This window comes from Primulina huaijiensis, chromosome 15 (assembly GCF_012295235.1).
Source record: "Primulina huaijiensis isolate GDHJ02 chromosome 15, ASM1229523v2, whole genome shotgun sequence".
NCBI classification, from domain to species: Eukaryota; Viridiplantae; Streptophyta; class Magnoliopsida; order Lamiales; family Gesneriaceae; genus Primulina; species Primulina huaijiensis.
The window spans coordinates 1,273,157-1,285,128 of record NC_133320.1 but is presented as its reverse complement, the minus strand read 5'-3'; the positions used below and the strand labels follow the sequence as shown (position 1 = coordinate 1,285,128).

Genomic DNA, 11,972 nt, shown 5'->3' with positions numbered 1-11,972 from the left:
ACATTGACTTAGTGTTTTTTTTTTTTTTTTACTTAGTGTTAATTGTTGACATGTGTAGAAAAAGTAGCGTTTTTAACCAAAAATATTAAAATTATAAAAAAAAATTAAAAAAATCCATGGTGAGATTAAAATTCGAAAATGGCCACTAAAAACCAAACTTCCAATTCCCCATTTTTATTTACCTCCTATTTGGTATGAAGTATGAAGGGGTGAATCCTTACATCGGAAGTAACATTTTCTATTGTGTTTTTATATAAGTTATGTACGATTATCTTATACAAACAAATTAAGAATTAGGGATGTAAATGAATCAAGTTGTTTTCGAGTTATTCGGAGCTCGACTCGGTAAAAATCTTTCTTCGGCTCGATCTCGATTTCGAGTTCGACGATTTTATCGAGTCGAGCTCGAATTTTACGAATATTCACTCGTGAGCTTGCGAGCATATTCTATCCTTTAAATCCTCATATTTTAGTTGACATTTTGGCTAAATTTGCTCGACGAGCTAAAAAATGAGCTTGTTTAACCAGCTCAAAATTATCTTGTTTAACGAAATCGAAAACGAGCCTGCTTAACGAGTTGAACTCGAACTTTTGATAAAAACTCGAACTGAACTCGAGCCTGTATATACATTAAACGAGCCTCGCTCGTTTACATATCTACCAGGAATATAATTCAAAGGAGTGTAGCATAAATTCATTCATATGAAGCAGCAATGTCGGTTGTCCGAAACCTAACCTCAAATCACCATATTTTTTTGTCTCTTATTGCTAACATATTATTAAAATGTTATGGTTTTAATGTAATTTTAATAAATATATTGATTTTTGGATTTTTTATTGTGTATTTAATATAAATAAAATGTTCCTACATTCGAAAGACTTTGCCTCATTTATGTACTCGGAAGAGAAGGTTTGCCTCAGAACATTTTTAAAAATATTTTAGTTTGAAATATAATGAGGTTGGATACTGCTCCATAAAATCATACTATTCTTAGTGGGCCTTTCCAAAGCCCAACTCATATTGTGCCTTTCCAAAGCCCTCCTTACGCAGATGCCTTGTCTCCCAAGCTGCAAGCCAATCTGCGGCTTAATATCACATTCCTCTACAGGGTAAAGCAAATCTAACTGCCGATTGCATAGAAAAAGGATTCTCTGGAAATCTCCAAATTGTAGGTAAGTATTCCACTTCTTGTATCTAAATTAATGCAATAATTGAGAGTTCCTGTTCTGATTAGTACGAATTAGTTATTAGATCGATCTATTTTGAATTTTTTCGGTGTTTATTTTCAAGTGAAATTAATGGCTGTGATTAGGAAACACACAGAGATTGAAGTCATAGTTATGAATCATCTAAATTTTGTTACATCTTCCGGCGAATTTTTATGGAGCGATGCGTGTACTGCGTCCTGGTCCGCAGTAGAAAAGTTCAATTTTGAATTTATATTGGAAACCTATTGGTGTAAGCAAGATCAGTGACCTCTCCTTTGGTAACTGTTTCTCACTTATTTTTCATTTTTTTGGCAGAATGACTGATGATGCTAATGCAAGTGCACTTGATTTGAGTTCCTTTTTTAAAAAAAACTACACTTTGATGGAATTTCTTGTACATCTTCGAGATTTTTTTTTAAATTATTCTTGCGTTAATAATTTCTGTGGGTGAGATTATCGTGTTTCTTGAAACATTTTGTCTTGGTTGGGTGTGATTGCCACGTTTTAAGTTTTTCAAAGGAGAGAGTAGTATATAATGAGCTGAACGTGAATCCATATTTTTGTGTGTGTACCTTCGAATCATCTTACAACTTGGTGAAATTACTGAGCTGGAACTAGTTTATGGACTCTGCAAAGTGCCTACCTTAAGGTTGCATAGCAATGAATGAAGGAATGTTTAGTTACTCTTTTAGTCTTTTATGATTATTTGCTAAGATTTATGTGCGCCTGGCACGTTGTAAAGTTCTAGTGCTCTTTTATGGTTTTCTGACAGAAAGCTGAGTAACCAATTGCCAGTTCATTAGGCCACTTGATTTAGGCAGATTTTATCAGCGTGGCTGAATTATGTAATGGAATCATTGACAAGATCAACGTGGAACCAGATATTTACAACAATGTTATTCCTGATGTGCCAGTTTGTGCAATTTCCTTTCCGCTTTTGTAATTTTATGTATGAGCAACTTTGTCTTTAATGGGCTGCTGGACATCTTGTCAGGTGGTGATCAATAATGGCAACTGGAGAAAGCCCAAATGAGAAGTTTCCATCCTCCGCAGCTCCAACCCAGGCCATGACCTCATGTCGGAGGAAGAAGAGAGATGATGCAACTTTCCTAGAAGATGTGAGAGACCATATTGATGAATTTATTCATGCTTCTATGGATGAACACAAGACTTGCTTTCAAAAGACCATCAAGAAGGTTTATTTTAGGAACTTTTAACATTCAAAGAAAGCATGTATAGTTTCATTTGCTCTTACTGGATTCCAACAGGTTTCTGTTGCATTCTCAGATGTTTAGCATGTCAAAAGTAGTCACAGAAAGGAGTTCTGAGACCAAGGAAGTGGAAAGTTCTCTGCCTCTTCAAACAACATTGGCTGAGTAAGCTTGTGATACTAGACGATTATAATTAGACCGTGAACACCAGATTTTAGACGTGTGAATAATGGGCCTTTTGGAGACTGTAGTATGAAAATTTGAGTTTCTATTTTGGAATTTCACTTTCTGTGCACGATGGTCTATGAGCCATGTTACAATAATGAATTTGGATGTAGTGATGTTTCTTATGCTGAGCTTTACTAATTTCGTCAAATATTGATTATTCAGATGACCGCTTACTTTCCTTTTTACTGAATTGTGACAAATAATAGAAAACTTTTTGTGAATGGATGATCCATTTTAGGGTCGTTCTCTTTTTCTTCCATCCTTGGTAATAGCTTGCATGTCCAGATATGATCAGTTAAACCTTCTCCTTAGTTGTTCCTTTGTGAAGTGTTGTTGCTCAGTGTTCTACTAGATTTGAGCTGTATGAGACATGTATTCTTCATTCGTGTTATAAATAGCTGGACGCAGACAGCAAATATAGATCTTTTTGGTTACTTCATGGATGGCAAAAACCCACTTCGGCAGGGATTTGGTTAAATTGATTTAAAGTTATGACTAGTTGAAGATTTGTTTAATAATCTGTGTTGGGGGATTGCATTTAATTTAAAATCACCCCCTTTTCCTATTCAACTTTAGTCAGGTTGCTAAAGAAAAGCAAATTGTTTCCAAGTTGTGGTAAATTCTGTGCGGGGTGCATGACTTTGATGGTTCCTAGTTCGTCGACAAAACTGAAAACCTAAAAGATTTTCAAACTTAATTAAAGGGGCATCGATATGATTATATATACATAGGAAAACTATACTCAAGATATCCATGGCTAATTTGGCAAAGGACTCTAGAAAATAGTACGAGGTAGATGCAGCCGGCCCATAAAATAAAGTTGGAATCTCGGTATTGGATGCATTTTTGTGTGTTCCTAGGATGAGTAGTGTTAACATAAAGTGTACGAGACTGCTAAGAACTCGAACGAGAACCATGCACCACTTTGGTCCCTTGTGGAAAAGTTGGAGTTGATATTTCTAATATCAACTAATGTCAGTGTTTGTCGTCGACGTTCTTTGTATTCATCAGTTTTTCATTTCAATTTTCGTATTCATGTGTATTTTGAATCTAAACTTTAGTTAATTAAACCTCAAATATACACATATATATTAAATTTGATCCAAAAGAAAATGAAAATTTTATTCGATTCATTAAATACTAGACCAAGAAAGCTTCCTTCCAAATTTTCAGTAAACTAAAGTTAATTGATTAGCAAATAAGATAGATAACTTTATAGATTGCAGGATAGATCACTGCACGCATGCATTTCTAACAATACATCTTCATATTTAGTTTTATAATTCAATACGCATCTTTAATTACTTCGTCTTCCACGTTTCCCTCACTGAGGCTTCAGATTTTTCATCCTGCATCGAAAAATATTCAAGTTCATTACCTCAAAAACACTATATTTTATTAAAATAACAATTATCGAATTATGCATGAAATTTAATGTGGTTTTTTTTTTTGGGGGTGATTTTCGTAACAATTTTTACTGATTTGTCGCAGTATTCTCTTGATCCAAAGCCAACGTACATTTTATACCTAAGCAATAAAAACCAAGAAAATATTGCGGTTTGATAAATGGAAAGGTGGCTAGGCTCATGAGACAAATATTAGGTATTTTTATTGGACATTAGCGAGTATTACATAGTACTAAATACTAAATACCTTTGCTCGTCGTTCCTCGTGCTACCACTTTCCCGAGTAGTTCTGTAATTAGGGAATGGTACTTTCCCACTCTCGATACTCTTCACATCCTCCACAAGAATCTCATAATGTCTCTTCACTTCTTCGGCGGTTCGTCCAGGCACGGCCTTAGCCACGTTGTCCCAACGATCATGAGTGTCCTTGTCGTACACTGCTAATGCCTGCTCGAACGCCTTGTTTTCCTTCGCTGTCCAATTTCTCGATCGACTAGACATGGAGCTCGACGCCATTTTCTAGTTCGGTGAAGTTCGTCTCTGTGTGTGTGTGTGTGTGTGTTTTTTTTTCCCCTTAAAGGAATGGAACAGTCTATAATACTGGTCTGAGAATGGATTTGAAATCGTAAAGGAAAACAATAAGTTGTTTAGAGAAGAGTACTTGAGATGGGATGTGTGGAATAGGTAGGAACGCAGCCTCTTTTATAGGATCAAAGGGAAGAAAAGGCGAGTAGGGTATGAGCATATTTTGTAACAAAAAATTTATTTTTAGAAAATACGAAAAAAAATAGTTATAAATATTTTTATTTGATGAGGATGAAAATCCTTACTCGTTTTAAAACTCCTAATTAAGCATGAAGATATAGTGTGGGCCAAGAAAATAGTTTATATGGAATGATTTAGGGTATTTTGTAACAAAACTTTTATTTTAAGAAAAACTGCGATTAATGATATGCTAGACTTAAGATAATGAGTAGATCTCTTGTGAGACGGTCTCACGAATATTTATCTGTGAAACGGGTCAACCCTATCGATATTCACAATAAAAAATAATACTCTTAGCATAAAAAGTAATACTTTTTCATGGATGATCTAAATAAGAGATTCGACTCACGAAATTGATCTGTGAGACTGTCTCACAAGAGTTTTTGTGTAAGATAATACCTTAAAGTTGCATCTAACGATATTTATTAATTCTCTACGAAAAAATGGTTGTCGATAAGAATGTACTTATAATATAACATAATTAGAGCAATACACTTGAACTCAAGGATCAAATGCTTCTGCTCGTTTTCTACGGAATTCACTCATGCATTGTGGCTAATAAAAAAAAATATATGAAGGATTTTGTAAGTGATTTATATCTTCAAGAACCACAATTGGAGGACAAATTAGTACAGCTAGCTATATATATTAATCCTGTAATAATCTCTTTATTTCAAAATAAAAAGGTTGTAATACCCACTGAAGGTGGATGTTAAGTTTTACAAAATTGTTTCTCAAGTACTGTGTTTGATACAAAAATACAAAATAAATATCTGCATATTGTGGGAATCCTCAGTTATCAGCACAAGCAGATTTTGATTTTAACAGAAAATGTACGTTTTTTTTAGAAGAGAATTGTGTATATATTATTTATTTATCTTTATAAAAAAATTGTATGGAGACGAATCAAATAAACTGGTACAGGTGCTTTCACGGGTGTGCCAAAATCTTAAATGCACGGGTACACGAGATTACTCATGATATATCACCAGCGACCAAGCATTTCAAATTCTTAAAATATACTTTTTTCGGGGAGAAGTTTATTACAATTGAATCTTGAGTTCGAGATTTCGTATCAAATTTATGATCTTGATGATAGATAAACATAAAGAATCGTCAAAAAATATAAATTTTGTAATAGTGGTGTAATGCCTAACTACTATCTTGAGATATCGTTGTTATACGGAGTTTATATGTCGATATAAAAATGTTTTATATTTTAGGTTATCACGAAAATTCTTATAAGAATATTTCACGAGTTAAATGTGTAATACAAATCTTCAACCTAACATGACTCGTTAAAAATATTATTTTTCGCTGCATGTATGAATCGAATTGACATATCTCACGAATATAAATATGTAAACCCGTCTCACCGAATAGTACTTACTCTTTATGACGAGATTGATGACCATGCACCAAAATATACATGTTGCCTGGTTGGTGATGTTTTTGGGTAAAGTAGTTTGGCCATTTGAAACAAACATTCCAAAGAAAATATAGCTGGCCATGTACATCATTGTTTTCGTATTTTAGCCCATAAATGGTTCAACACTTCAGGTTGCACACTTTTGCCTCTATTTTATTTTTACAATCCTAAAATAACATATACTAGCGTCCTGATATATACGTTGCACGATTGTACAGTTTTTTTTATAATTAATTTGATTTACATTCGATTAAAGATATTATCATAATTATAAAAATTAATGAAATGTCATAATGCATTTCGGGAGGGACAATCTAGAAAATAATTTGAAAGGCAACATGGAACACCAAATTTACGACGCACCAAATTGGTCGATCTAATACCCTCTCGTTTAATATAATTGATAGATAGATAAATAATTTCATCATTAAAAAAATGATCACACTCATATATTTATGATTTTTTTTTAAATTTGATGGAATCATTTTATATTTGAATCCCAATTTGTTTTTGTTTTCTTTGAAAATGAAGAACAAATAATGTGTATGTTCATAGTGTGTGTGTGTGTGTGTTTTTTTGAAATACTAATCTAGGGTTATGGGGAAGACTCAAACTCGAGTCAATATAATGGAAAATTCAAGTAAGACTATTGAAACAAGCCCTCGTCTCATGTTCATAGTGTGTATTTGATAGAATTGAACCAAAAAAAAACTCTGGCTTAGTTATCGAAAAGCAACAAATAGTTTATTAAATGCAACAGATTATTGAGAGTACTCTTTCACCTGTGGGAAGCCCAATAATTGTTTTTATCCTTTTTCTGTTGGTCCACGCTGAAATCAATGTACCATAATATTCCTTATGACATAATCATATCAGATATTGCAATTTCCTACGCGACAAAATATTTCACTAAACAAAAATCAAATTGTTTTGCATGTTAATTCTATATACTTGATTTGATTAGTGAAAAAATATTATTTTTTTTTATTAAAAATATTATTTTTAACAAAAAAAATAATATTTTTAATTGTAATATAAATCAGGTTAACCCGTCTCGTAAATATTGGTCCGAAAGACTGTCTTATGAAAGGTTTACTAAAAAAAAATTATTTACTTTTGTTTTGATGGCTTGATTTTTTTTTTGCTTTTGGGATCCTCAGCTTGTTTCTTGATGCCATGAAAAAATAAAGTTGTCAAACGATCCATTCCGTCCTATTGTGGCATTCTATCAAACTAGGTGGGGTGGGGTGGGCTGGGGTGGCTCGTCAATCCATCACGATGGGAAAACTTCAATCCGTCCCATCCCGTCTCATCGCGGGTTGTAGTTTAGACATGTTTATTCGTCAATTTTTTTAAAAAGTAAAATAATTAAAAAATACAAAAATAACACTAATATTTGATATTTGAAACAAGAATATTAGCAATTTTACACAACAATAAATAATAAATGTTAAATCAAATAAATCATATAAAATTTAGATATCGACAATTATATTTTATATAAAAAATCACATACTCAAATAATATGAATAACATAAATAAAAATTCAATTATAAAAATAATAATATAAAACATTAAAAGCATATCAAATTCTAATTCTAAATTTCTAAAAAACATACTTTAAAAATAAGTCTTTTGTGCAAAATTCAAGAAAAAAATTAATGAATTTTGCAGCCCGTTTTTGCAGGCTTGCCTCCAGACGGGCCATTAACAAATCCGCCATTTTTCCTGGCAGGCTGGGATGCCCGATGGACTTTAACACCTTTCGATGACTCTATGAAAAAAAGAATTTTTTAAATAATTTTTACCATCAGAAAAGGAAAAGGATAATAAAATAAATCTTTGTGAGATTTAATTATTTTATCTAGAAAATTCTAAGAGAGTGTGTTATTTTGAAGAAATGGGCATCCTGATTCTACGCCAAAGATTAGATATTGAATCGCGAGGATGTACTAACAATTGTGACTTGGGCCAGATTCACAATTCAATGTTGATTACTTTCCCATGCTTGGTGAAGGGTTCCGAATTTTGAAAACCATCATTTATTTGTCTCAAAACATATATTCTAAAATTTTGAATTTTTAAGTACTTTTTCTAAAATATAAAATCAAGGACATATTCCTTGTCATGCCACGAAGTTTTCCCATTACTTCATGCATAGTCATATAGTTATTATTGGGCTACTGTCACCGGTCTTTTGTAAATAAGTTTCTTGTGAGACAGTCGAATCTGGATCAATCATATCGATATATACAATAAAAAGTAATATTTTTAACATAAAAAGTAATATTTTTTGATCTAAATAAAAATCTTTCTCACAGAATACGACTAAATAAAAATCTCTGTCACAGAATATGATCCGTGAGACCATAACACAAATTTTTTGTCTGGTAACAAGAGCAAGTAGTACCAGCATTGAAGCCCAAATCACTCCTATATATATCGTATTGGTCGCTATTTTCTTGAATCTGAGGACCTGTTTGTATCTTTAAATAAAATTTATGTAGATCTTTTTGCAAGTGTATTCCGATTCGATCTCGAAATCGCACAAAGTATTTTTAGGTCAAAAAGTGAAAACGAAGATCCTTAAAACGATAGGGATCAACGGAAAAAGTAATTAAAGTTTTAGATACGGTAGTATTACACATTTTGTTGAATCGACCAATGATATTACAAGCTTATAATAAATAATTACTTCAAAATTCTCGCAAGGGATATTTTACTTAACTATAAAAAAAATTTTAAAAAAACTAACATACTTTTTTTAAAGCATTAACATATCATTTTCAGAGCATTAAAATGTGATATGAGGCGACAATGATAATGCACAAACCTCAATTTACTTCATTTCACTGAAATGTGTAAATACATTGATTTATACAACAAAACCCAAACACCAACCTAAGAAAACCAGACCACAATGCAATCCCAACAAAGCAACAATCTCAATCCCAAATACGAAACAAGATAAAAACCTAATTCCTCCAGTGTCCATCGGAGTCACCGCCCCTCGAGTATCCACGATCTCCGCCGTATCCTCCACCTCCGCGACCACCTCCACCATACCCACGATCACGACTACCACCATATCCTCCGCCGCCGCCACCTCCGTAGCCACCTCCTTCACGACGGCCATACCCGCCGCCTCCATCGCGCCTAGGCCCGCGGAACCCTCCGCCTCCACCACCGCCGCCTCCGCCGCCGCTACCACGGGACTGAGCCTCGTTCACAGTGATGTTACGGCCATCGAGATCTTGGCCGTTCATTCCCTCGATAGCGTCCCTCATCGACTGCTCATCCTTGAAAGTAACGAATCCAAAACCCCTGGACCTCCCAGTCTCGCGATCGTTTACAACCTGAGAACAACAGACAGATCCGCCGAAATAACGTCAGATCCGTACACATCAACAGTTAACAAACATAAAGGAAAAAACTGAAGAGTAGATTCGATCTTCGACCCCTTGATGGAAAAGAGGAAGATGAAACGTACCGTTTCAGGAGCAATTATAGTAACACAAATAGTAACAGTAACTCAGTAACAGTAACATTTTCTAGTAACAGATCAGATCGAATCCGGTGAGATCCGATCCCCTGCGACAACGGACCTTCGATTCGATGACATCTCCGAATTGGGAAAAGGCTTGCTCAAGGGATTGATCGGTGGTTGCCCACGCAAGACCACCTACAAAACACCTGAATTCTACATCTGCGGCTGCCATTGATACAGAAATTTTAAAAGAAGAGACCAGAAATTGGTAGCCGCTTCAAACATAATTATTTCTCATGTAAAGCGTGGTTTATATAGCTGGGGGATGCTAGGTTTTCGGGGTGTCCGAGTTAAAGTAAGCCGGGTGCGCATTGCGCCTACGTTACCTGGCTCATTTGGGAACTTAGGATTTGGATTATTTAGGGTGATTTTCTCTATATTTATTAATAATTTAATATTTATTTTTCACATGTTTTAAATTTTAATCTCGATAAAAACAAGTAACTCATGTCAATATAAATAAACTCAAATTTATGTAGTACGCTGATATTAATATAAGCTAATTTTAATTAAATACTCTCAAAAAAATAATTTCTATAATTTTAATGATGAATTTTCATCTTGACGTTGCTAAAATCAGTGATGGTAGCTGGGAGGTCGGATCTTTGCTTAGAGAGCTCGGATCAACCCTGGGAACGATGGCTGGGAGGTCGGATCTTCAGTTGGGAGCTCGGACCAGACTCTCGAAATCTGGAACCACAAATAAGAACGTTAGAAGGGGGCCGGAAGATTGTTCCGGCGTAGCCCCTCCGACGCTCAAGTCAGATAATAGAAAATTAAGAGAGTAATGTGTGTGCTGAGAGAATGTGAATATCTGAATCAATAAATAATGAACGAAACATGGTATTTATAGGAGAACAATAGAGTCCTGATTTTGGTAGATTTGGATCCTCAGAATCTTGCAAGATTTGGTTAGATTCTGTGAAAGATTTGGTCATATCTTCTAGATTTCGTTTATATTTTTGTGGGTTATCTGGTTGAGACGTGAAAACGCAGCCTTATTTCATGGTAGGTCGGCTCGGGAGGTCGGCCAATCATGTCCAGTCGGCTCGATCGGACTACAAGGGAGGTCGGCCTCGGAGCTCGACCCGGCAGCTCGGCCATATCTTTTAAGCCTCGATTATGGGTATTTGGGAGGTCGGCTTGGATGACCTCCCGGATGAGGTCCCTGCATGCAGCTAGCTCGGCACGAGTTCCTGGTCATTGGGCCTTCAGCTGTCTGGGCCACCGAGAGTAGGCCCGGGAAATCCCCGACCCGGGGGTATCACATCAAAATATTCCAATCGCGATATTTATCTATCAAAATTATCGTTATTATATACTATTACATATTGATATTAATGCATATACTGAATGTTTAAAATTACTTCATCATATGTACAATCAATAAAAATAAAATTCTTGTAATATTTATTTAACAAAAAAATGGTAAAAACTTTTTGCGTGAGACGGTCTCACGGGTCGTATTTGTGAGACCGATTTTTTATTTGAGTCATCCATGAAAAATTATTACTTTTTATGCTAAGAATATTACTTTTTATTGTGAATATGGGTAAGGTTGACCCGTCTCACATATTAAGATCCGTGAGACGGTCTCACATGAGACCTACTCAAAAAAAATATACTTGCAGTAATGTTTTTGGGAGTTTGATTGTAATTTATAAATTATTCTAATTCATAATATTATAAGGATGAATAAAATATGTATATTTATATTTTATAATTATATTCTCTATATTATATTATTCAATGTCAAATATACTTTTATTTTATTTAAGATTTCGTTATTCGAAAAAATATATATCTTAAATTTATGAGCATATTGTTATTATTAAAAAAAAAAAAACAAATTCATGTAAATTAATCTATATAATTGTCTATTTTAATTAGTTATTATAAAACTTTTTACAAAAATATTATTTTTAATGCTGGTTTATCTTTATTTCCAAATAATAATCAGTTCCAGTTTAAACAAGAGTTGAGGAATTAGTAATTGTTTGTGTGTGCCTACGTCACGTGATGCACTGCTAAGAAGAGACACAAAGGCATTAGGATTGGGATGTTTATATATTTTATTTATTTATTATTTATTATTTATTATTTATTATTTATTATTTATTTGAAATATCTTACCGGAAAATATCTCATTCCAATCTAACAATATCTCGATGTATCTC

The 11,972-nt window shown here is 33.9% G+C and overlaps 4 protein-coding genes across 6 annotated transcripts in view; 2 read left to right on the top strand and 2 right to left on the bottom strand.

Annotated features, from left to right (window-relative positions):
* The window catches only part of LOC140958777 (glucose-1-phosphate adenylyltransferase large subunit 1-like), a 6,861-nt gene extending 4,709 nt beyond the window's left edge, over positions 1-2,152 (top strand). Inside the window, exons 13-14 of the mRNA XM_073416344.1 lie at positions 1,525-1,603; positions 2,027-2,152. Coding sequence (XP_073272445.1) covers positions 1,525-1,603; positions 2,027-2,152 — 205 coding nt within the window. The remainder of the gene's footprint in view (positions 1-1,524; positions 1,604-2,026) is intronic.
* LOC140959760 (uncharacterized) lies at positions 1,004-2,770 on the top strand. Of its 3 annotated transcripts, XM_073417766.1 has the most exons (4): positions 1,093-1,173; positions 1,982-2,122; positions 2,204-2,405; positions 2,497-2,770. In XM_073417766.1, exons 3-4 carry the CDS (start codon positions 2,217-2,219, stop codon positions 2,587-2,589), a joined length of 282 nt encoding a protein of 93 aa, XP_073273867.1. In that variant the 5' UTR covers positions 1,093-1,173; positions 1,982-2,122; positions 2,204-2,216; the 3' UTR covers positions 2,590-2,770. The 3 variants fall into 3 exon arrangements, with proteins under 3 accessions (XP_073273866.1, XP_073273868.1, XP_073273867.1); XM_073417765.1 differs by lacking the exon at positions 1,982-2,122 and having other exon boundaries at positions 1,004-1,173; XM_073417767.1 differs by lacking the exon at positions 1,982-2,122 and having other exon boundaries at positions 1,028-1,169.
* A 989-nt stretch (positions 2,771-3,759) lies between these two features.
* On the bottom strand, positions 3,760-4,726 carry LOC140960246 (transcription factor RADIALIS-like). Its single transcript, XM_073418440.1, has 2 exons — positions 4,302-4,726; positions 3,760-3,997 (listed from the first exon to the last, which is right to left on the bottom strand). Exons 1-2 carry the CDS (start codon positions 4,568-4,570, stop codon positions 3,973-3,975), a joined length of 294 nt encoding a protein of 97 aa, XP_073274541.1. The 5' UTR covers positions 4,571-4,726; the 3' UTR covers positions 3,760-3,972.
* Positions 4,727-9,069: 4,343 nt separating this feature from the next.
* Positions 9,070-10,110, bottom strand: LOC140959950 (glycine-rich RNA-binding protein-like). Its single transcript, XM_073418019.1, has 2 exons — positions 9,854-10,110; positions 9,070-9,604 (listed from the first exon to the last, which is right to left on the bottom strand). The coding sequence occupies exons 1-2, from the start codon at positions 9,965-9,967 to the stop codon at positions 9,224-9,226; spliced, it is 495 nt and encodes a 164-aa protein (XP_073274120.1). The 5' UTR covers positions 9,968-10,110; the 3' UTR covers positions 9,070-9,223.
* Positions 10,111-11,972: the final 1,862 nt, after the last annotated feature.

Excerpts from the sequence above, each read along its gene's own strand:
- LOC140959760 (XM_073417765.1), top strand. The coding sequence starts at position 2,217 with ATGGCAACTGGAGAAAGCCCAAATGAGAAGTTTCCATCCTCCGCAGCT. Across the intron at positions 2,406-2,496 it reads TTCAAAAGACCATCAAGAAG|ATGTTTAGCATGTCAAAAGT; the intron begins GTTTATTTTAGG and ends TTGCATTCTCAG.
- LOC140960246 (XM_073418440.1), bottom strand. The coding sequence starts at position 4,570 with ATGGCGTCGAGCTCCATGTCTAGTCGATCGAGAAATTGGACAGCGAAG. Across the intron at positions 3,998-4,301 it reads ACGAGGAACGACGAGCAAAG|GATGAAAAATCTGAAGCCTC; the intron begins GTATTTAGTATT and ends TTTTCGATGCAG.
- LOC140959950 (XM_073418019.1), bottom strand. The coding sequence starts at position 9,967 with ATGGCAGCCGCAGATGTAGAATTCAGGTGTTTTGTAGGTGGTCTTGCG. Across the intron at positions 9,605-9,853 it reads GAGATGTCATCGAATCGAAG|GTTGTAAACGATCGCGAGAC; the intron begins GTCCGTTGTCGC and ends TGTTGTTCTCAG.